Source organism: Nesoenas mayeri (assembly GCF_963082525.1).
Source record: "Nesoenas mayeri genome assembly, chromosome: 8".
Lineage (NCBI taxonomy): Eukaryota > Metazoa > Chordata > Aves > Columbiformes > Columbidae > Nesoenas > Nesoenas mayeri.
This window is the reverse complement of record NC_137554.1, coordinates 13,289,127-13,314,801: the sequence shown is the minus strand read 5'-3', so window position 1 is coordinate 13,314,801 and position 25,675 is coordinate 13,289,127. Positions and strand designations below refer to the sequence as shown.

General features: G+C 36.1%; 1 protein-coding gene across 1 annotated transcript in view; it reads left to right on the top strand.

Moving 5' to 3' along the window:
- DPYD (dihydropyrimidine dehydrogenase) overlaps nt 1-25,675 on the top strand; it is a gene marked incomplete at its 5' end in the record, with an annotated part of 297,412 nt that overhangs the window by 9,316 nt on the left and 262,421 nt on the right. Inside the window, one exon of the mRNA XM_080348775.1 lies at nt 9,299-9,409. Within this exon, the coding sequence (XP_080204901.1) occupies nt 9,299-9,409 (111 nt within the window). The remainder of the gene's footprint in view (nt 1-9,298; nt 9,410-25,675) is intronic.

Genomic DNA, 25,675 nt, shown 5'->3' with positions numbered 1-25,675 from the left:
AGTAAAAGAGTTAGAAAATAGTAAGTACTACATATCACACCCTTTATAAAGTATTTTAAAAATAATTTTTCTGTATAAGCATGTGACAAAGTATGATAGGTCAGAATCCAGATGTTTGCTGGCGTGTTTTTAGATTGGGCAGCCTAATCTGACTATCCTGTTTTTTGAAGCGTATCACCTCTGCCCCAAACATTCAGCAGTATTGATGTCAGCAAGATTTAAAAGTCAAAATTGTCAAATAAGAGTGAAGAACTCCAAGGAATTGCTTTGCTTTTTATTCCCCATTATTGGTATATGTTCTCTTGTAATCCGTAATGCATGTGGTGATGATGCTCTGTGTATTTCTGGAATGTCACATTTCTTTGCTTAAAGGTGTCAACATAGGATCATTGTGAACTTCTTCCAAAGAAGACAATGACATGTTAAAAGGAAAAAGAAATATTGGCGACAGTTTCCTCTTGCCTTACTTACATGGGCTGTTAATTTTATTGCTTGAAAATTGGCAGTGTTATTTTTTCAATTATCAGACATTTAAAATATTTTAATATGTAACTTCACACATCAAACCCTTCCTGTTTACAGTATATAATTAACAAATCCTTCACAATTCCATTTTATTTCTACATGCTGATTCTTTTATTCTTTTAGATTAAGATGCTCTGATGTATACACAAAGTTACTAGAAAATGAGTAGTTCCATTGTCAGTTTTGTGTTTTATCATTGTATTAAACAGTTACTACTGAATTTTTTGTAGAAGGTTGCACATTAGTTGCACATAGGTAAGTTTACTTGTTGCTTCTTAATGTTGCAACAGATTTAGAAAATCAGTACTGATAGATAGTTGGCATGTTCTTGGAACAAATACAAATGTTCATATGTGTTTCAAATACTGAATACACTAGATCTTTTGGGTGGATATTGTCATTCTCATCCTTGCATTTCAGGTTCATTTATTGGACTTTGAAAATTACCTTTTTACAAAAGTTTTCAGAACATTGCTTTGCTCAGCTAAAATTAGTTCCACTGGTTTTTGCCAATGATTAAACTTAAAGCAGGAATAACTTTTAATGCTAATTTCTCTCCTGTAATCAAAAGTCAGTAGAGCATTCACTTTTCATTAATTGACATCTCTAATGAAAGTTCGGGTTTTGGTTAAGCAAACACCCTCAATTGTGAGGTTAAGTTGTGAGGTTCAATTGTGGGGATACAATGGCCTATATTTGGTTTTGGCACTAAACTTATTTCCAAGTGCAATTGAGCTTGCTTTCTCATTCAGTCTCTTTGTCTTCTTGCAGAAAAACACAAGTGAGATGTCAATGCATGTGTCTGATTATAATCCTTTTTGCTGTGAGATACTCATTAAGTGACGCTCCATATGAGTGAGCAGTTATAAATATTAGCATTCCTCATGTAACAGAGCAATTTGATGTGCAAGGGATCCAGGCATAGATAGATACTATTGGGAGGAAACAAAAATCTTCTGTTATACCTGTGATGCAAACCTAAATATTTTCTGAAGCTTTAAGTTTTGTTTTGTAAAGAAGGAAGATATTTGTATTAGGAAGATGAAAGAAGGTAACTTTGAGTATAGTGCGTTTCACAGACTGTGGAGACCATGCATGTGCTAACTTTTAAAGTAACGGCAGTCTGGAAGCTAAGATTCAAGGCTGTGACATGATTTACTCTGTTTTTTACACTTAGCCAATTGGGTGATTAAAGACTGTCCAGTTAGAAAGAAAATGTATTAAAATGCTAAATGTAGGTGTGGAAGGATAGCTGTGCCAAATTGTAAGCCCCTCTGTTTTTAAAGGCTGTAAATTAAGTAGTGTTCTAGTCAGCAAAATGAATATATGATAGTGAATTCAACTTTTAGCAAATCCACAAGACCTGTGCTTACCTAGGCCTTCTCTGAATTTGGAATGTTAACCCTAATAGCTTTTGGTGTAGTGTATTATTTATGGTGTGAAAATGTGATCTTATCACAGAGTAAGGTGCTCCTGGAGAAGCCTTGGATCTGAGAACTTCATTGAGCCTGATTTAAGCTGTATGGTTTTTAATGTATACATACTTGTGTTAAATATGTGAATGATTCACTGAATGCTGGGATACTACTTGGATACTTAGGAACAGAGGGCGAGTATTCACTTTCGTTTTCTCTGTGAGGGTGAAGGCGATTCTGCAGAGATTAGCTGTGTCAAGGAGGTAGCATGCAGAGTAATTTGCCACTCAGAGCTCTTCCAGTAGAGAACAGTGGTTGGTATCTATGGGAAGCAAGTAACAATTTTGTTTTCTATTTTAAAAAACCTTCCAGAATTTACAGTAATACCTAGCATAAATGCATTGCTGAGGTAGAGAAATCAAGCTCTTAATCTAAAAGTTAATGTATCAACAAAATTGGGTAAACCATGTTTAGGGTTGTGTAATTTTGCTACTTTGTTAATCTGTAATGCATTAATTTTGCTTATATAACAGAAAGTGCATGAGATATACCACGTTTCAGTTAATATAGACATATTCGTAACTAAGACATTCCTGACTTTGGTGGAAGTGATTTAGAAAATTGCTCATTTTGTTAAGAGACAGTATTTACATACTGCAGCAAAATCTGAGGACCGTGAAAATCTGTAGTGGTAAATCTGTTTTGGAAAGCCCACTTTCTAAGTATCTACTAATGGATATAAGACTACACCTCTAGGATACTGGTCTGCTATGATATTATTACAGGATAAAGAACAGGCTTACTCTCACTAAATATTAGAGGCTGTGTAAGAAGTGCAAGAAGCTGGAAAGGTGTATGTTCTGATGTAGAAGCAGTCTGTCTTATGGGGAAATCTAAAGCTACGTGTAAATGTAGAGATGAGGATGTAAGTACTTCAGTGCTGTGCTAAAGGCGGTGATGGTTAGCGCACAGCTCGAATACGCTTACCACAAGATCATCTGTTGGTCTTTGAGTTTTTGCTTGTTTTCGAGACTCTGAGTTTGTGTGGCTCAGAGAAGAAGTAAATCTTGTGATTAAAAGTTGGGTCTTTTTCCAGGTGTTTTTGCATTCCCTTCACCCCATACGCACCAGGATTCAGGATCAGGCCCCAGTCCCTAGAGCCTGTCGGCTTCTGGGCCCCATCCCACAAGAGGTTACCGCACTGGTGCTCTTCTGTCATGTTTCCTCATCACAGGCTGACTGTCTCACCACCGAAGCAGAGTCCCATCTTCCAGCTCTCTAGACCTTGAAGACTCTGGTTTGCAGAGGTCATAATAATGTAAATTGCTGGTTCTTGGACATGGGCACAGAGGGTCACCTGGAGAGTTTATCTTTGAGAGAGATGAGAGGGTTGTGACTTGTCGCGGTAATTTAAATGGGTTTGCAGTCAGCTTTTGACTTTGCTCACACATGCAGCTGTTTGTCTCAGTAACAGAAAACTTATCTGGTAATATACAAAATTAATTATTTGCGGGTTTTCTTTCTGATTCCCATGCTGTCTGGGATCATTTCTGGTTCTAGAACTGTGTTCTCCAAAGTCTGATCACGCTGTTCCCCTGACATCTGTGGTCATTTCATGTAGCTTTCTCTGGTCTTCATTGCCTCACAATTAAACCAGTCCTGAACTACTGTAAAAGCACAGTCTTTACTCCTTTTTGAAATTTTTGGATGAATTCCTAGGATGTATTATCAGCCAGGTTATGTAAGTTGTTAGTAGTGATTTTCATTAGTTCAGATCTTCGGTAAGGAAATACACATTTGACACAATTATCAATTTATGAGATATTCTCTCATACTTTATCATGAGGGAGAAATTAACAACATTTTCTCTTATTCTTTCAATAATGAAAAATAACATAGATTAGCTTCTGGAAGCCATGACACCATGGATACCTATTTTTCAAAATCTTCTTTGTCATTTAGTGTTACAAACTCTCCTAGGACTAGAACTTGCTCTTGTCTATTTGGTAATGAAATTTCCACTTGTAATACAGGGTGTTTCAAAAAGATGGACTCAATTTCAAAGATACAGTGATTTCAAATTGGATCCATCTTTTTGAAACACTCTGTAGTTAGGGACTTCACATGGTGTTTGAAGTGCTGCATCTGTTTGTGCTTCGTGCAGCCGTCAGTTTGAATTGCCTAAATCATGTTTTACTTCTCACATCTACTCTGCCTTAGTCATCTTTCTTTAACTGACATGATTTTAAAACATTATTCATTATTCTGGGTCATCTAATCTCATGAAAACAAATACTTCTAGCTCGAGTTCTTTGGTCTTTGACTGACTAACGCTAATAAAATTAGTTTCATGTTCAGACATACTAGAAAATATCAGGGGAAAAACTCCAGGTACTTGTTTCCGTCAGTGAATTAACACTAGTATTGAAATTAATTGTTTAGTATGCTCATTACTCTTAGCAAAAATAAATATGTTCTCATTATGTTCACTTGGTGAACATATGTATCTTGCAATACATTTAATGTTACTTGCTGTGAGGGAGATTACAACTCTTTTTAAGGAAATTGGGTAGATTAATAGAATGGGGTGGGTTAAATTGCTCTCCACATGCATTCCCTAGCATGCTTAGCCTATTCCTGAATTTTAATTGATATATATAAAAGAGTTTAGCTGAGGATGCTGTGTGAAGCAATTGGAGTAAAAGAGGATATAACCTGTGTATTGCAGGGGCTAGGTTAGGTAAATGTGCTGTATATTACAACAAAGCAAATAACACGACACCACATTTTATACCCACAATCATAGTCTGCATGCAAGCAGTTGTGTTTTCAGCAGCTTGGTGGTGGCTGTATGTGTATTGATATGTGGTGAACTTCTGCAGGTGTTTTGTGGCTATTCCTGAGAAACTTCCCGAACAATCTAGAGAAAGTGACCAGAATCCATCAAAAGAGCAAATTACTACTTTGTTTATTAAGAGTAATCTTAACTATTGAATTTTGACCAAATTTCCTGTTTTGAATGAGGGATAAGGTCCACATAACCAGGACACCTTGTGAAGGTTGTTACTTGGTGGGGAAGAGAGGGGAATGGGAAAGCTGAAGACTTCAAAGTTTAGTGCTTTAAAGAAAAGCTTCCGAAATATGGAATAATGTCATATATTTTACAAAGACAATGCTAGACTAGCAGGACTTTTTGATGACCATCTTGAAGTTACTGTTGTCCCACCTATGACGTAAATGGTACTTTTTTGAACACCATCCTTTCTCTGCCTCCTGCACCTCCAACACCCTGTTGGTGTTGGAGTGTTCCTATTAAGCATAAGTGCTTCCATAACTTTATATTTTCTTTTGCTGAATATGCATTTAATTAAAAATCAGATTTAATTGCAATAGCTTCTTATGATTTCAACTAAAAGGGTGGCTTTATGAGATGGTAATATAATGTATGTGACACTTTTAATGAAATTAAATTTCTATACCAGAAATTTATGTTGGATCATCACAGAGCATGTGCCAAACCTATCTTGATTTACCCAGAAATGCTGTATCAGAAACAGGACTCGCAACTGCAGAATGTGTCTTATCCTGAATGACTGCCTTGAAATCACTTATTTTTGGAGTAATAGTAATTCAGATTCTTGATAAGTTAGTCACTGCAATGCAACATGGTGTTTTAAAACTTTTACAGCCTTTTCATTAATAGATGATAGTGAAGATTAGAGCTAGTACTTTTTGTGTAGTCTTCTTAATCATAGCCTTTAAAGTAGAAGCTGACAAATAAACATCTAATGAATAGCTTATGTTGAGTTTATTCTCAGGTGGTGTGCTACTGTGTTGGCACAGATCAACATAACCACTTATGACTAAATTCTAAAAATTTAAAAACAGTAGCTGTCGCTTATGCATCCTAGTCATTCTCAATGTACATTACATATAGTTTTTAGCATTTTAGGATATTTTCAACCTAAATCAGTATATGTTAGTCATAATGAATACATTCCCTTCTAGAAGAGGATGTATATAATTTAAATTTATATATGGGAATTAAATTTATATATGGGAATTAAACCATCTAATATTCTTAAGCTTATAATAATATTTGCCTTTTAAAAGGCATAAAATAAATAATTGTTAATAAAGGAATTCCTTAAGGTAGTTGTATTTGAGGGTCATCTGCAATATATATTGAGTTGTGTTCTGTAGTGACAGACCACTTGGCTTTCTTCCCAAAGTGAAGGCTTCAAATTAATCTATGGAAATAATGAAAGTATAATACTTTCATGGTGCCCATAATCATCAGTGTTGTGCAAAGCTGCAAGTTTAACTCTATTACACTATGTATATTGTGTGGCTGTGCCACAAGTGTGTACTTGGCATGGGCTGAATTTACTTCTATGTGCTTACTCATAGCCCTATTTCTTTCTCCATCAACATGGTACCTAAAGAGATTTCTACAAAAATACAGCAGTGTTATATTCTGATTTGCAGCCATTAATGATAATGGATTTATGCCTACTTAATTTTTAATGAAATAAATGTGACCATTTATGTAAAACACTAAATATATAATTCCTAGGTTCTCCATTACTGTACAAATAGCATCTTAATGTGAAATCCAAAGTTCGTAGTGCTCTGAAAAGTGATATATTATGTACCCACATCCTCCATTGGGGAGCTTGAGTCTTGCTCTTTCAACATCTGGAGAGATCAAACAACAGCTCATCTGGCACGAATGAGAATTTATGCAGCAGAATAAGCATAGAATTGGGACAAGCAAGATCACAGATGCCCAAATAATTCTCATCACCAGTGAGCTCCCCACCTCGGTCAGATGGCCAGTGTGTTTGAGAGTGGAGGTCTCAGGATTCCTTCCTTGCATGTCCATGGTGGTTTATTTTTGTTTAGCTGGGTGTTCCAACTAACATTAAGTGTTAGTTGGAACACTCCCTCTAGAACTTTCTTCTCAGTAATTTTCCATTTACTGGCTGACCTGCCTGAATTTATTTGTTAAATTTACTAAATGTCTGACCTAGCCATAAGCTGCAGAAAACCAACCAGGGAACTGAAATGAATAGGAAGAAAACACCCTCACTAATTTTCCTTTCTGACAGTTTAGCAGACCCAAAAGCATTTACATTATTTTCACATTCAGGCAGTTAACTTCTGAGTGGTTCTTAAACACCAGGGACCTCTAGCTAGAACAGCCACCTTGGTCAGCAATCCAAGATTTAGGGAGACAGTATATTATTTAGGTAGTGGGAATATAAGCAATTTTATATTGTATGTGTGATTTAGTATGTTCTGTGCCAGTTTTATTTCAGATTTAATTCTGGGACATGCTGCGCTATGTAGTCCTTTTGGATTTCTGCAACTGTTGCGCTTGGAGCCATGCTCCTGCTGCAGAATTCCAACAGGAGCAAACATATGGGGATTCTTCCGTCCTTGGCTTGCCCCACCATTTGTTCCATGTTTTAAACCAACTGGTGCCGTACCCAGTGGAGTACATCTGTTACAGTTTATTACTAGAAATTTGCAATTCATTTCAGTTTGCTAAAATAATTATAATATTCATGGCCAAGAGTACAGCATTAAGCAATTACAAAAGAGAGTAGGCAAAATTTTGCAGAAGTGTTTGTGTGATTCAGGAGCTACTGCTTGGTTTGGGTGATTTGGGCACTCAACAGCCCATCACCAATGAGTCAGATGTGCTCTGACAGTTGAGTTTGATCATCTTGAGAAATTAAAGTAGCAACTGAGATGCTGTAAGTGACATCCCTTATGTGAATGTCCCTGCTCTGTTTTAATTAAGAATGAAATAAATTAGCATAAACTACAACTGAATGCATTTGGTTGCCACATCTTGCCTTAGGTACTCAGCTGGGGAGCACCCAGAAATGGAGCAGCATCTTTACCACAGGAATTGCAGAGGCACATCTGATTACACCCTTTAACTCTTCCTGAAATTCAACAGTGTGTAGGCTGCTAAATAGTCTATACCTGTTTGAGTGTTGTAACCCACTTTTTTGTCTGTTTGTACTTTGAGGAAGCTGCAAATTACTGTATTGGGTGATGTTGTTAATTGCAGGTAGAATTTTCAAGTAGGTGAGAATTCTGGTTTGTGGGAAAATGGATTACTGATCAGTCTGGAGTAAAAATTAAATAATTGATTAGAAAGTGATCCCTTTGCATTAAAAAAAAAAAAAAAAAGGCCCCATAAACTCCAACACAATAATATCTGAATACAACAGATTACTACTTCATCATTATCACCCACTCAAGCAGACTTTTAAAATAAAGAAACATCCTGCTGATATAGTATGCATAACCCCATCAAACTCGTCATGTTCGGTCTCCATTTCTGTAAGTCAGTCTCGCACATCTTTGACATATAGTAACAGAATAATCGCACCCTATTCACCACAGTGGAGAAGCATAGTGTTAAAGTCAAGTTTTTTTAAAGGAAGATTTACAAAACCAGTTCCAGGAGTTACAACCAACAATATGCCTGTTTTGGTTCTCCATCACAGACCTGAGTCTGGATCTGTTACTTGCACGCTGTTCACACTCACTTCTTGAATTAAATGAGGTCAGTTTTGCTATTGAAACCTGTCACTTGCCTGATATTAAAAAAGAGCTTGAGTTTTAAAAAGCTGATTTAATTTTTTAAGTTACACTAGTATAATGAAAGACATTAAAAAGTCATTCTGCTAGTGTCGTCAGACTATCACTTAGAAGTACAGCTATATTCTCAGCATTTATTTGTGTCCTCGTCATTGTAAGAGAAATGAAGTTGACTCGTCAGCTCATTAGATGTAGAAGCAGGTTCCTGTGAAGGGCAAATTGGAATTTATACTGAAATGATGAAACATCCATAAATAACCCAGATCCCTTAAAATGTTTTTGCTTGTTTTGCTTTACGAGTGTTACTTGGAGTGATATAATGAAGCAGAATTATGTGTTTCTATATGCCATACACAACAAACATCCAGGGATGGAAACCTTTATCATGGCCGCTAAATATAATTCTGTTTTCTAGCAGTCCTAGAAATGTCTTTAAGTACTCAAAATTTAAGTGGTGTGGACAATAAAGAAATTACTTTCAACCTAAGTTTGAAATTATGTAATTTGAAAAAATAATTCTGTGGTTCTATAAACAGGTATGTTAAAATACATAGGCTGAAAGCATAAGAAGTCAGAAATAAATTTGTATAAAGTTGGTGTATAATATTGAATAATTGTGGTTTGCTTTTGCATAGCACTGTAAATAAGTTGTGTGAGATGTGATTTAAGAGGCTTTGAACTTTTTTTTTTTTTAATTTTATCTATGTATTTTAAGATTGTCTGTTCTCTTTCTACAGAACATTCTGGCTTTAAATCCCCGAAAACAGAGACACGCAACTCTTCATTCAACTGCAGCAAAGAAACAAGTCAAGAAGCAATGGAAAAGGAATTCTGACAAAAGCTGTTCAGTAAGTGCATGTTCCTTATTGCATCTGGAATATGCAATAAATCATTGAGATTGAAATCTTAATTGTGTGAGAAATTAAAATTTGAGTTTCCTGTGTTGTTCAGTAGCCAAATGTGGCTCCTAATTCTGTTCCTGTAGATACAAAGTTACTTTGCGATCATCTATTTACATCTCAGAACAAAATATATTGCACACCTTTTTCTTTTTTGGCAACTTAGTAAGTCTTTGTTGCAACTTTTTCCTGTTTTTCTACTAAGTCTGATGAGTTTCAAGTCTCAGGCAGTGTCAGGGTGTCAGAGCCGCTCGCTCCCTGGGCAGCAGCATCAGCAGCCCCTGCTGTGCCCTGCTGGGCTGCTGCCCACTGCCTCTTTGCCTTCTGTTTCCCAAGAGTAACACAGGGTAGAGCAGCACTTCACTATCCTGAGACTTTAAAAAGTAATTTTATGTCAGTATGGACATAGGCAAATGCATCCTATGTACTTATTTTAAATACTTACATAGGTATATATATATGTAGGGCTACCTACATATGTACTATATACACAGGACCAAATGTGTGTAAATTACCTATAAACAAATACATAATGCTTATATTAAAACACTTAAATTAAAACATGGCTCTAGATTTTAAATTTTGTACATTGCATTTTTCAGGAAATAGGTGGTTTTAGAATAAATATTTTGTCATTTTAAACTGCCTGTATTCTTCAATATTTCTGCCGTTAGATATAATATTTTTCTTTCTAGGTATTTAGGTTCCTAGTCTCAGTGTGATATTTGACTAATCCTATCTGACTTTGTCTCTTTGATCTCTTATCTAATTAGAAGGTTTGTAGTGTTCTTACTGTCTTCCTACAGATTCCCTTAGATAATCACCTAAATTCAGAAATCTTTTAGGCGGGGTGCTACTTATTCATCTGCAAACTAGTACCCTTATAGGTACAATGTTATGGTGTCTCTTCATAGTGTTATCAAAACATCTGTCACTAAGTAGGAAAATTTAGTTTTGATAGTTGTCATTTGTTTGTTATTAAAAAAACCCAGCAAAACACAAACCAAACCAAGAAACCTACAAAGTTTCTAATTTTCTCAAAATTCTGGAATCTAGTATCACTAACAAATATTTGCTGGGAGGAGCAACCCAGGGTACACTTTGCATTGGAACCATGCTCTAGTATAGTTTCCTGTTTTATAGCAGTGATTATAAGAATCTCTGTCTTACTAAAGCTAATATTCCTGTTTTCTTTATTTATTGGCTTGGATAATGTTATAATAACTGGAAACTAACAGGGATGATTATTTTGGGATGTCTGATGCAGTTATTGCTCACAACTATGTGTTCCTATGCCTAGACAGCTGTAGTTTATATTGTTATATTTTCAGGCAACCTGTAATCAATAAATCAATACCGGGCTGTAAACTCCTCTGTTTTCAGAACCTGTTCATTAGGAAGCTCAGGTATCCATGCAGCAGGGCAGTGAGGTATCTGCGTAGTAACCTGATTAACTGTTCCAGTGTAAGTTATCCTAGTTAGTTAAACTTCAAACTACAGCATGCACATATATATCTTCCTAATGAGTGTGTTAACACACATTTTTAAAACTTCTATGCTTTAAGATCACTGTTGGTTATCTCTGAACTTTCCCCCATATCAGCCTTGTTTGATTTTTACCTTCAGTTTGTTCATAAAATGTTGGATATTTGAAAGTTTTGCTGTTAATTTTAAAAGTGCACAGCTTTCTAGAAACTGTCTCTCTTCCCGTGTTCCTGTTCTTAGCTGTGCGTGTGTTCCTCATGGTATCCCAAATGTTCTTGGATCCCCAAGGCCTGAGCTTTCTTGGGCTGTGCAAACAGCAGTGATTTCTGGTTTCTCTCTTGTTTGGATTTTCATTTGAAAGGAATTCTGAATGTTGTGAAGTTTTGCCTGATGATGTTTTGGCATAGGTTTCCAATCTAATTAACAACTTGATTTTATAGTTCTGCATTACTGCATGGAGATCTGTGCAGTTACTGGGACCCTGCGCTGGTAGAGATTTGCTCATATGTTACAACCTACAGGGTTAAAGGTTAGAGATAAGCAAATAGGCGTAGCTGTACCTGTGCACACCTTCAACACAGATCATTCTTCTATTGTATATTATGAATTATTTAGTAGAAATATCACATCGTTTAATTTATAAGTCATTATAAGAAATGTAAAATGCTTGAAGAAACTGTAAAGGGGTAGTCATTATTTTTAGGCCAGTGGTGGTTCTAGTTTTTAGAACTGTCGAACACTTCTTTACTCAGAAATACATAGCTTACTTTTACTGTGCAAGATTTACCACATAGCTTACTACTCTGGCAAAAAAAGCCCTACAAAACTAAAAAATCTAACTGAAACATCTGTCTGTCACCCCATTACATAAAAGACGTTGGGAAAAAATTAGAGTTTTTACATTTTCCAGATCATTTTTGTTGAGTGGTTTTCATAAACAAAGAAAACAAAATGATAGAATCATTTCCTAGCCTTCTTAAAATAAGAAAGCTAATGCAGGAAAGGATACATTGAGCACAATTTTCTGTTCCAGTCTAAAAAGCCATTGGCAGTAATGTTTAGGCCTGCTAATGAACAGATCAAGCTCTATTTGAAGTCCATAGGAAGTATACTTGTTGACATTTCCTTAAAATCTGAATTTGGCTTTTAGCTTTCAATTCTTTAAAACTGTACTGATGCTTCCTTTGCAGAATTACTGTTGGAGGGAAGGTGGGAGTATGAAAATACAAAACTAATTAAATTAACAGCCCTCAAAACTCTGAACAAAAGCTGCATCTGCTGAGGCATGCACACAGTGACTTTGTAATGTGTAATACACTTCCAGATGGCAGACTTATATATTTCCTGAGAATAATTACACAAATGAAATTTTAACTCCTTGCCTGCTCTGAGATGCTTTTGGGTTGCCCATTAAATGAGTTCTGAAGTGGAGAGTCAGTATCTTTCCTTAACATTGGAAAAGCATTTTCCTAAAGGAAGGTTAAGTTATGCTTTCAATGAGTGCTATTGTTTATTTACTGTGTTAGCAACCACATTTTACTATGAAAGTGATTTATAGCTATAGGTGCAAGATCAGTCAGCTTTCCTTCAGAAATTTTAACTCCGAGATTTAGATCAGAGTACATAACTTTATTTCTGAGTCACCATTGGTAACAGCGTGAAACCTAAGCATTAACGGTCAGGTTTCTGAGTCATTCTGAAAGGTGGTATAAACAGATGCCACTAATCTGCCTGGGGAAACAAAGATTTCTGTTGGTCAGAAGAGATTAAAAGTAGAAGATCTTTGAGATGGCTATACTGATAGTAAATCATAGAGAAGGATGCAAAATTCAGGTCACTTTAGGTCATCAAATTGCCTTCACCATTTTTATAAATTTACTTGTCACTGGAGAATTCAGTGGGATGTGGTAGTCCAGCCTTTTTTTTTTTTTTTGTAGTGAAACCTTGGATGTATCTGCTGAGGATATGTAAGAGGATTATATAAACCCACCTATGTATTCAGACTTCCTTTAGTTTCTGCATTTAGAAATAATAGTAGTAATTGCTCCAGATGGAAGAGTTGGAAGTATTTCAATGAGACAAGAAAGGTGAAAAGGAAATGAGGTTTAAATTGGTTTGTAGTTAATTGCCATAGCCTGTAACAGTATTGATTTTGTGGCAGTAGTAGCATTGTTCTTTGTCCTTACGTTTGCAAAACCTGATCAGCCTTGTCTGACAGGAGCTTCTCTTCCTTCAACAAAATAATTTTTAAGCTTATTTAGATTTTTGAGAAGTCATCGCTTTTGAGCAAGAGTCTTTAACTGTTCTATAGTTCTCTTCAGCCATTAGAGAGAACCAAATTCTTGTCTTTTTCTGTGCAATGTTGCTCTGTGCTAACGGTGGAGAGCAAAAACTGCAGTTCATGGCAAGACGTAACAGATCACGTTGCTCTTTGTGTTCAGAGGACAAGGTTGCTCCCTTAAAACAGTAATATTAAGAGTTTAGTAAAACTCCAAACTGCTTTTTGCTTTGATAATGCTTGTCAGTGCTGTATATGAACATTGATAAAAAGGAATTCTTATTTTAAAACAGTTTGGAAAGACCACTTAGTGTACAAATGTCCAGGAAAAATCTGTAAATGAGATAATGCTTTTTCAGCTGTAATCAGTTTGTTACTCTAAATATTGCCTTCTGGTGAGATGGAAAAATGTCATATGATTTTTGTGCCCAATCGTGTAACACAGTTACGGAATAAACAAGTTAGCAGTTCACTAAGCAGAAACAGTGCAAATTCTAGATATGAAACCCAGTTCACCCAAGGCCTGAAATCAGGAACTTTGGTGAATAAATGCTTATCCAGTGAATAATTTGGCCATTTCCAGACATGTATTGATGAAAGATTATATATTTATAAATAAAAAATGATCCCAAATATTGTAAAATAGAGAACACTCATTAAAGAAAATCAACTCAATTATCTTTATAATCTAAACGTATAGTTTACCTTTGCAAATATTTATTTTTGTCTTCATTGCATATGAATATGCAAGTTTAGCTCTTTTCTGAATGAATATACAATGGCAGATGTCTCTCTAATCGCTGCTCTATTCAAACATTAATTGGTAGAACATATGTAGAATTCTACTAGTCTGAATAGGTATAGGATAGCAGCAGTCTTTTTAATCACATCACTATTCAGCCACTAATTGGTGTGATGATTAAGGGACATTAGAGGGAGCACTTTGACATCTGATTCTTTCAACTGATGTCTGCTTAGTCTGCACTGTATCCATCATGGCCAGACTGATTTCTTAAATAAAACGCTCTGATTCCCAAATGTGGAAAATACTGCATTAGGATCTTTTGAGGTGATTAGGGAATTTGAGAATGATTCTTTCATTTAACTAGTGATTGACTGTATATGCACAAACTATTCATATGAATAATACATGGGTTACTGAATATCAGAAGGAGCTGAGAAGTAACATCAAGAGATTTTTTCTTTTCTCATAGTGTCAATAATTAAATATTAATACATATTTTAAAATGTACCAGTTTAATCATTTAGCAGTCAAATTCCTGCTCATGCATTTTTTAGATTAACTAATTACTCTGCATTTTCTCGTATCGATACAATATGCTGGCATTTATAGCCATTTTACTGAAATAGAGTGGTTTACATGTTTCTATATGATATCACTTATATGTGCTCTAAGAAATGCATATTATATTCCTTGAGTTTTCAGTTTTATTTTAGTTTCAATGTCTTAAGATATTTGTATTAGAATATCTCAATAGCTCCTAACTCACCTGAGTACTACAAATTAGTGCTTTTATGCACGTTTTCTGTGTATCATATTGTAAATACTAGCTGATGGCAAGTTAATGCCAAACCCTTTCTCAGTGCTCTGCAAAGAGTTCTGTCTTACCTTGTGGCTCCCTTGGGATGCTGTGCAAAACCACCTCTGACCTCTTAACTTCCTCTGTTCAGAATTCTTCAGGTTTGGTGTTCTTCAGATTTGACGTTTGATGATCCCCCTTTTAATAGAGCAGCACTCACCAAAGATTTTAGTTCCAGATGTATTTTTAATCTTAACAATTTCAAAACTGAAGTGTGTCCGAGTTGCAAATTGTTTTGTTTTACACATACATATATGACAAAATGACAAATGCTTTGTCTGCTGCAAATGCTAGGTAAGCCTGATCAATTCATTCCCCTTCATTAAACCTGAACAGATCAGAGAGTAGAGATAGGACCAGAAACAATCTTCACTGTTAACTTTCATCTTCTGCTTAACCTTATATTCTTCTAGATGTGGATTTCTATATGTGCACTTTCCCATGGTTATTGGATGGAGATAGAGGTATCTTCTTGTATTGATGTGTTGGAAAACAGTGTAAATAACAAGAAGACTAATTCCTCTTTTTTCATTCCCTCTACTCCCACTTTTCCTTTCTTTTGTAAACCATTCCACAAACTGACACCTATTCTGCTCTTGCACTCTTCCTTTTCTGCTCCTAGACTTTCTTCTTGTTATAGTGAAAGCCCCATCTCTGTTCTGTTTAGAAATCCATAAAATTAAAAATGATCATAAGTAAGTTTTAGGTTGAGAAATTGCAAGTGCTTGAACGTTGTCTCTTGGAGAAATCTTGTCCATTGTTAACCTCTTAGTAGTTCCTTGCTTCAGGTCTATTTATATTGTGTAAGTCCTGGAAGACATCTGCTTGCTAGAAGTAGAAGGAGCTGAAAGACCAATTTTAGTGTGAAGAAAGTAGTATAGCTTGCTGAATGATGTATTTTAAGCAGAACTGGTAGCATTGTCCAATGTTAAGTTGCACTGAATTGCTCATTACAAGATGCTGCTTGTAGCTTGTCTGCAACTTTGCCATATATTTGGACCAAAATTTTCTGAGTACAGTCCATTGATATTTTTTTTTTTTTCCATGCAAATTAAAAGATCATTCATAGATGGGTAGAAGAAAAATCACTTGATTTAAGTAGGAATGAACAGATCTGGCAGAAAGTCTCCATTTTGATCTTTTAACCAATCCTGATAGTATTGTATTTAAAAAAAACCACTAGCATCCTCATGCTTTGATGCAAGGATGTGTAACAAGCATGAAAAAGTATGTCAATACAGCAGAACTGTCCAGAAGCTTTGATAACCTTACCTTGACCAGGTTCTGTTGCATTTTTATCACAAGGTACAGTCCTCACGTGGAAAGCAGTTAACTGCCTTATCACTCACTACTCCTTTGTTTACAATATTCAATATTTTTTGCTTATAGTAGTGTCCTGGTTTCAAGAACTCTTATATTTTTGGTGGTGCATCTCAGGAATAATTTGAGACTTTTGTAATGATTTCTTTGTTGTTTTATAAACTGATACATTGCGTGAATATAGTGTTGAAAATAAACATAGTGTCCCATCCAGTATTGATATCAGAAATAATGTTTGTGAGGTCCTTGAGCCTGCAAAGATACCATGTGCTCCTTGGTACGAGAAACTTCCTTATAGTATGTGTGCTTCATATTGATGAAATGGAAACTGGTGGGTGGTCCAGTCTCTGGAGCTGTGGTGTTGCAATGTTGAAGCATATTCCCTCTTAGTCTTTTTGTCTGTGCGCCTGTTCCAGCTGTCTTCAGAAGGCTACATGTGCACGCTTTCTGCAGTCACTTCTTTGATCTCCAATCAGTCCTGTTTCTTCAGCAAATATCTGGATAATCCATTTCTAAAGGCATATGGTGATGGAGACTTCTTAAGATGCATCTTAATTGAGATCCTTTTTCAGTGATAGAAAACAAGATAAGGGTTGTATTTCAATAAGTTGTGTGCTCCCTGGGTATTTGTTTTATCTAGACTATAATTTTGTTTGTCTTATGAAAATGTGGTGTGGAATACTTATTTAAAAAGTTTACTCGAAATTTGTCACATCTACCACTTATTCTGGAGACCATTTGTCCTCTTAAGGACAGAAAATAAGATTGATTTAACTTTGTCTTTACATGCCCATGTTGGCTTTTTTTAATATCACAGTATCATTTTTAATAAATGTACTCAATTTTCTCTGTGGGGGCTATAATTGCTATTTTCACTGAATTTTTTGTAAAGTGAAACATTATGTTTGTCTGTTTTGTCCTCTTGGAAACTCAAGCCCTCAGAGTCTTTGGGAACAATTGATAGTGGTCCATGAAGTGCTTCAGCTAGTTCCTTGATGCCTCAGTGATACATGAACAGCATCTAGCACCTGCCTGATTAAAAAAAAAACATCCAAAGCATCTTTTCTCCATATTCAAGCCTGCAATCCTGTCTTCTTGCTAAAAATAATACTTTTTGTGATAGTTATGGCTAAACCATGCCATCTTCATGAAGAGAGCAAGGAAGGCTGTGAATAATTCCGTTCACTCTGCATCATTTGTTATTTGCTCTCCTTTCCTGTACATAACCTGTATTTCTCTTTATTTTCTTCTTACTTCTCATGTATATAGAACCTTTTTCATATAATTTAGAAAATCTTCCTTACTAATTGAAACTTTCTTGGTGCTTTGCTTTCTGATTTTACTCCTATAGGGTTTGTGCTGTTAATTTAAATGTAGAAATTTATATACTTAGGTATGTGTCATACTTTCCCTACTTTTATGATTTTGATTTCCAGTCCATGGGGGAGACATGGTATTATCATGAAGGTCTGTTAAGTGCTTGCCCCTTTTTTTTCTTTCTTTTTCTCCTCCTTCTTTGCTCAGGAAGAGTTTCCCTTCATGCATTTCTATCAAGGTTTGCTCTCTCTCCTGCTTTCCTTCACTGATCAGTATATCTTTCAGGAAACATACCAGCCTGGTCTCTGGGTCTATTGAAATTATACTTTCTGAAGTTCACTGTCCTCATTTGGTTACCCTCCCAACTTTCTATACTTGGAACTGATTGTAATGCTGCTAGAGAGGTAAGTCATTGTAAGATGATTTGACTTGCAGCCTGGAAAACCACAGATCCCAATAATAGTAGGGTGCAGGTATTCTTTGATGTGAAAACTGACAAACTTTGTAACAGTTATTAAATCAGAAATGCTAACATAAAATTGTAAATAGTATCAACTCTTACTGATTCAGGCGTCAAGCAGAATAGACTTTAGTGTTAAATTTAGCAAATGGGGGAAGTTGTAGAATAGGTAATCACAGAATAAAATGTTCATCAAGCTTTTATTTTTTTTTTGGAGTTTATTTAATACAAGTTCTATAGAAGAATTACCCAAATTTATTTTAGTATTTTATAAGGCAAACTCAGAAGTTAAGAAAACTATTTAGATGTCTGAACTGAACTGAACTAAACAGCTCGACTACATGAATTTTGAAGAGATTATTACTAATTCAAATATACAAAAGGTATTTGGAATTTGCATCCCAACTTGTAAAGAATAGTTTCAGACTGAACTGGAAAACAACTTCAGAAAGAATATTAGGAGTGTGGGGATAACCCACAAGGAATTGAGAAAAATGGGATTGATTGGCAAAGCCAGAAGTACAGAGGGAAAAGTGAGAATTTTCAAAAGTCAAGTTGATTCAGACCTGGCAAAAGAAATTAAAATAAATAGTAAAAGGTTTTTCAGCTATATAAAACAAATAGTAAAAGGTTATTCAGCTATCTAAATTAAAACAAACAAAAGAACAAGGAAAGCCAGTGTGAAGATAGGATTAAACATCCTAGGTATTGTCTAAAATCTTTGTAAATCATTGTCCTAGTTTCAGTAAAATGGGAGTAAAACAAGAGGTGGCTAGTGGGCAGACAAGTGCAGAAATGGAAATTACCCCAGAAAGGCCAGAAGGAAAACTTGAAAGGTTTCAGCTCTGAGGTCAAAAGGAACAGAAAAATGTCTGTGAAAGTATCACGGAAAAATTGACATGTGGAAATACAGGCCTAAGAGCAAAGCAAGCTGTATGTTATGATACTTGATTAAAGAATACCCAATGTAGTTTCTGTACGTTAAAAGATGGAGAATTAATGGGCAGCTATAACTGTTAGTCTCATATCAACAGCATGCAAAACATTGAAAACAAATTTTGAAGTGCAGATCTATTAAACCAAGGTAAATATACAATGGAATAAGACATATTGGGCTATATTGTTAGGGACAGATCATGACACGCTGACAAGGGTTTTTTCTGGCTAATTAATAATGATGTATCATCTACTTAGATTAGAATAGTAACATGGATAATGGACTGGCTAGAAAGGAAATGAGAGTGAGTAGTGCTCAAAAAAGAGCTTCTGAGCTTTGAGCAGAGCTTGTTGAAGGATCAGTCTTCAGATTCATACCATTTAATATTTTCATTAATGAGCTTGACATAAATATTAGGAGTGTGTTACAAGAAAGTCGACAGGTACTGTCAATACAGAAAGAACTAGAGCATCATAAAGAACTGACACTGGAATTTAGAATAAAAAAAAGGTAAGAATAAATTTAAAAGTGCAATTAGGAGACTGTACAGCCAAGGGCTGAGGAGAGAATAATGACTGGGAGCTTAATGGTTGGAATTAAGAGAGGGGGTGATTTAGAAATACCAGCTGATCAGAGGGTGATGGTTCCATCAACTGGATGAGAAAATCTGAATGTGAAAGCATCAGAGTAACTCTCATCATCCAAGTTGTCACTTCCAGTCTCCTATATACTTTAACATTTTGGACCATAGGTGACTGATACAGCATGCTCAGTTATTCTGTAGACTTTCTGTGCCGATTGCTAGCTGTTGAAAGTGGATATTCATATTATGTAGAGTAATTGCTTTTAAATCACTTCAGATGCTGTAGTTATGCATGTCATTGAAATGTTCATAGAGAAAAATAGTCCTGCCTTCAAATAAGGTTTTGAATAGTGTGCAGTAAATGGCTACACACTAAGCATAAATGTTGAAAGGCTATTGATTAGGTGAGCAGTCTGTTCTGTCTTCTGAGTCAGGCAGCGCTTCTGTGTAAAATAGCATATGATCATATCATTAAAACTGGTGTTTTGTTGCATATGCATGAAAGGACCTAATCCCGTTTTGAAACGGCATACATTTTTAAAGTATTTTTGAATTTAAGTGCTTGAATTTGCAAAGCCTGTGTTTGTTTTATGGTGGCCTGTATCATCTATGAGTTCTGCTGTGTTCTCCTACCAGCTCTGTGTATCCTACTTTGCCCTTTAATTTCTAAAAACTTTGGTGTGGGAATGAGGCTAATAAACTGGGATTGTCTAAATATTAGTTTCTGTCCTTTGTTTACCTTTGTGGATCATTTGCAGTTTCTCTTTACTACATATAATTTGTAGCTGGCAGATGTAGACTGATGCTGTTAAATGTCTTTATAAGGTATGTGCTCTGATGCGTTTTCTTTTCACTTGCTACAGATACTCTGCTACGAGGACATCAAATTGCTTTGAGGCTGATTTAGCTATATAAAAAGTTCTTAGGTAATAACATTTATATGCCCTTCAGAAAGATACATGTTACCTGAACATTTCCTCCATTCTGTAGGGCTTCATCACAGACTGATCCTGAGCCTAATTTATGTAGTTATCTTTTGCTTTAGCATTTCTATTTCTTGACTCCCATTCCAGGACTCCTAATATCCTTAGAGTTTTAGTACCTTGGATAAGCATTATTTACATCCCCAAATTAAAAAGACATTTATTTTTCAGATATTGTCATTGGCTGTTTGAAGGAGTCATTAATTGCTGTGGAATAAAAGAGGATTGTCAAGGAAACTGGCTTAATATCAGTCCTCTTGATACTCAGTTCATCAATACTTTGCAAAGTATGGACTTAATGAGCATTTGTTTCTAACTTTTGAAGGTTGAGCCCAGCAAACTTTTGTTTTAAAATAAAAAAGAGGGTGGGAGAGAAGCTTCACTTTCTATTCTGTAACATTTGAAGTCATTAGAAACCAAAGATATTGAAAATCTTTTAAGCCTGGCTCTATAAACTTTAGGAACAAACTTCATTAGTAAACCCACTGCATTTTTGACAATGCTTGGACCATTTTTCTTATCCCGTACAATCTGAAGGCTACCTACTCTCTTTTCTTTAGTGTAAAGCTTTCAGAAGCAACTTTGCAAGAGTGTAAGAAGTCATTAAATCTCTGCCAGTAATGCATACACTGTAACTATTTAAGAGTTGGGTGAATTTAACACAGATTTTGATTTCATAAGAAATATTATTTACATTTGATTTCTTAAAGGTTGTAACAGTAGTAGCATTAGTGAACCATAATAACATATAAGCTGCGTGTGTTTTATGCACATGGGAGTACCTGAGATGGGGGCAGCGCACATCAGAGTATGGGGCCATTTCTTGTGCTGGAAGAGTAGTCTTATTGTTGGTTCTTTCTCTGGAGTTTTACTTTTTCATTTATATTTTCCTCTGCATTTATTTGCTAGTGAACGGACAAACAATGTGAGAAGGATCTTGCATATATTTGTAGCAATAAGTCTGAAAAGCTCTGTTGCCACCAGAGCTCCAGAAAAGCTGTGGAGAGGTACAGGGTGTTGCTAGGCAACACCGCATGGCCACAGATAGTATTTTTCTTTTAATTTATTTATTCTTCAGTTTGAGTGTGTCCTGCTTGGAGCCATTTGGGTAATAGTTAAGCAAGCACATAGAAATCAGAGAGCTGCAGGAGTGGAATAAAGGAATGCAATATAAAAAAATAAGAAAGGAAAAGCTGTGACACATAATGAAACAGACCAAGACACATGAAATAATTAGTAAGGACTAGGGGAAAAAAGTAAACAAGCATGGAGAAACAGAACAGGAGAGGAAAAAACTCAAGTAATGGAGGAAAAAAAAAGATAGGGCACTATTGAAGAAAAACTAAAAATGGAAAGCTCAAACAGTTTATACACAAGGGAAAGAGGGAAACTGCTGCATAAGAATTAAAAATCAGAGATAAAAGTGGCTTTGAGAAGAAAAAGGAGAAATTTGGTAATCATGTTAAAAGAATAATGGTTTTTGTTTCTTTTTGCTTCACAGCCACCCTGCTCTTTCCTATTGCTCTGTTTGCACTTACACAATAGTAATAGTGACACTCAGGAGCTGGGGACTGATTAATAAGTCCAATATGTTTTCAAGAGAGAAAAAATAATGTAAAATAAGAGTTTCGGTGTTATTTGGGAAATATTCAGTGTGTATGTTTGAAAATAGTATTTTCAAAACTGGGTTATTGTGTTTTATTGTGCAATGCAGATGATTATACTAAGGCTACTAGGTTAAGCTCTGCGGGGAGGGAACGGGTTTTTCATAGTCTCCAAGTTAAACACATTAAGCAGTGCCAGGTCTGGCCTTTGCAGTGTCCTGGGAACTAAAAGCCCTTCACTTGCGGTACCTGAAGCCACTTCTAGACTTAAGAGTAGCATAGGCATGTGAGGAAAGTGCTGTGACAGAGCCAGTCCTGCTGAGAGACTCAATTTATTAGCTCAGGATCTGTGCTACCTAACCCAAATGTCTTGAGGAACACTGTTTGTGGGACCTGAACCAGACTCCTTAAAGAGTGCTAAGCCTAACTCGTACCAAGGAGCCTTGAATCACACTTCTGTTCTGGTGACTCTTGGCTCCATGTCCCTAGTTGCTTGGGATTTGCTGGCAAGGTGCTGGCGTAGTGCTTTGGGGCATGCTTATATTGCTCACCTCAAGCTGAACACAGCAATTTTTAAGAGACTGACAGGAAGGGGAATACAGCAGTCTGAGCTGTCTGAAGGCAGGCCAGAAGAGTTTGGGAGAACAAAGCTACTTGGGTGGAGACATGAAAGCTTCCCAAGGAGTAAAAACCTTACAGAGAAGGCAGTAAATGGGACACAGAACTGTAATATTATAGAAGAGTGCCTGGTGCCATACTGAGGTATTGGGTTGTTAGGTGCTCTTCTCTCTAAGATGCTAAATGGAACTGAGACCTGAGGCTATGTATATCCTGGATGTTGTTTTCAAGCTGAATGTGAATAAACAGCATTACAGCAGAATTCTCCTAATGCTCTTTCTAATGTTCACCGTGAAAAAAAATTTTGAATGCCCTGCTGACAAATGTAGCTACACATAAACCCTGTTTATTTCTGTATATAGCAAAGTTCTTGTTCATGTCATTTCTTACAGAAAAGAGACTGATACCATTTATTCCCTTAGATTTGTATTGAGAGATTCTCAAGCTTATTAAATATGCAGGGTATCTTATTCAAAGAAAATTACAACTTATTTGAGCAGTTTTCCCTCAGTTTTGATTATGTCTGTGTCTGTAAATAGATGACACAACAGATGGTGATAACTTCATAGGATCTGCAACAATTGTAATAGCCCCATGCCTCTGATTTTCTGTTGGTTTTTTTTTTGTTTGGTTTTTTTTTTTTTTTTTTGAGAGGGAAAAATATTTTACAGCGACAGTGTTTGTACTGTCCTACTTTGTTGTGTTCACCCTCACCCCAAGACTTGACTTTCCCCCTCCTTAGCAATGAGTGTAAGCTTTCATTTTGACTAACTTGGCTTGATGCATGATATTTAAAGATATGTAACTGTGTTGACTGTTAAACAGTTTTGGCTCCCAGTGAACCAATTTAGTGGTTCTTTGTGCTTTCCACTTTCTTCTTCTTTTTTTTTTTTTTTTTTTTTTTTTTCCCCCCACTTCCATTTGTTTCTGACTTTGTATGTATTATGGTCTGAGGTCACTGTCTTGCTGTATGTGGACTCTCTAATTTTACAAGAAGGTTTTAGATACCAGTCAATGATAAGCACAGTGAAAAATGCCTACAAATATAGTAGTCTTTTCAGTATTTTTCTTTATGGTATTTTTGGGGAAAAAAAAAGACAGCAAGTTTTCCTCTGATTTGGCTATTTTAGATGGCAATTACTATAAAATGTATTTAAATACTTGACTTTCCTGAACATCTCAGTAAAAGGACATGTCTTTTGAATCTCAAAGAAAATGGAAACAAAGGAGAAATTACAGCCTAGTTTTTGTCGTTGTTGCTGGTTGTGTGTGTGTGTGTGTGTTTTCGTTGTTGTTGTTTGTTTGTTTGTTTGTTTGTTTTTTCTAGAGATATGTGATGTCCCTTCTCCTTGCAGGATGGTGGACTAGGTGACCTTTGAAGGTCCCTTCCAACTCAAACTATTTTATTAATATGATTCTATGACTTGTCAACTGACATGTCCTGCTATCATCTACCGTTACTTGAGAGTCAACATGTAGTTTAAAACATAAGAGCTGAGGTAATGTTTTGTTGGTGCTTGTGTATGGTATTCATAGTTAATGAATGAGCTTCAGATTATTTTGAGTCAAATAATTCTTCAGTTTTTTTGTGAGGAATGATAGTGATGAGAATCTGATAGAAAATGCCTTAACGCAATGGCATGAGGGTCTTAATACAAGGGTTGTGCTCTACTGGCTGCAGTCGTTTTCCCTAATTCTCATTCCTTTGACTCAGGGATATGGTTCTCAAGCAAACTTAATATTTCCAGTTATTCCTCTGGGGAAATCTAGTCTCAATTTCATATTTGGCTTTGTCTGTGGTAAGTACCCTGAACTGTCACATGAGGAAATTTGTTTCATTGCTATCTAAGTGATCTTTTATGCTGCGATACTGCTTTTCAGATAACACGGTAAACCAGAATTGAAGTGTATATACTCTTTTCTTGGTAACTCACCAAGTCAGAGGATGGGATCTTAATAGTATTTTTTGTGGAATTGTTTCAGTTTTTTGCAAAGAAAATTTGGAGGAAAGATGCTCCTTTATGAAGACCTGGCCAGTGAGTAAAGTGACATATAGCCACATATGGTTATGGCAAGAAATATAATTAATTTCAGCACTGACGTATTGTTCGTTCTGAGCTGTCACTCTTTTCTTCAGCTAAGCTAAGCAGAGGATGGCATTTTTCTCTCCCTTCCTGCAGGACCGAAATATTGGGTTACTTGGAGCCCTGAAGTCATAGATCCTACAGTATTTTCCATATATGAGACTAGTTGCTTAGTATTGCCACCAGGTCTTCATCACTTTGCCTTGTATTTAGCTTCTTTTCAGGCTCTTTCTGAGGGATTTAATGATTATTTTATGTAAGTCTTTCCGTTGTTGGTGAAAATTGGGAGTACACAATTTACTAAGTAGTACATGAAATGTGTTTTAGCTGTTGCATGCGTTTCTATAACTGTCAGTAGAAAGACATGATCTGGAAGATTAGAAGGACCTTGTCAGGACCTTGCTGTTGTGGCTTAACCCCAGCTGACAACTAAGCACCATGCAGCCTCTTGCTTACTTCCCATATCCAGTGAGGTGGGGGAGAGTATTGGAAGGGTAGAAGTGAGAAAACTCATGGGTTGAGATAAAGGAAGTTTAATAGGTAAAGCAAAAACCATGCATATGAGCAAAGCAAAACAAGGGATTCATTCATTACTTCCCATGGGGCTGGCAGGTGTTCAGCCATCTCCAGGATCACTGGGCTCCATCATGTGTAGAGGTTACCTTGGAAGACAAACACCATCACTCTGAACGTCTCTGCTTTGTTCTTCTTCCTTCAGCTTTATATACTGAGCATGACTTCATATGTTATGGAGTAGCCCTTTGGTCAGTGGGGGTCAGCTGTCCCAGCTGTGTCCTTTCCCCGCTCCTTGTGCACCCCTAGCCTGCTTGCTGGTGGGGTGGCATGAGGGACAGAAAAGGCCTGGGCTGTGTAAACACTGCTCAGCGGTAACTGAAACATCCCTGTGTTATCAACACTGTCTTCAGCACAAATCCAAACCAGCCC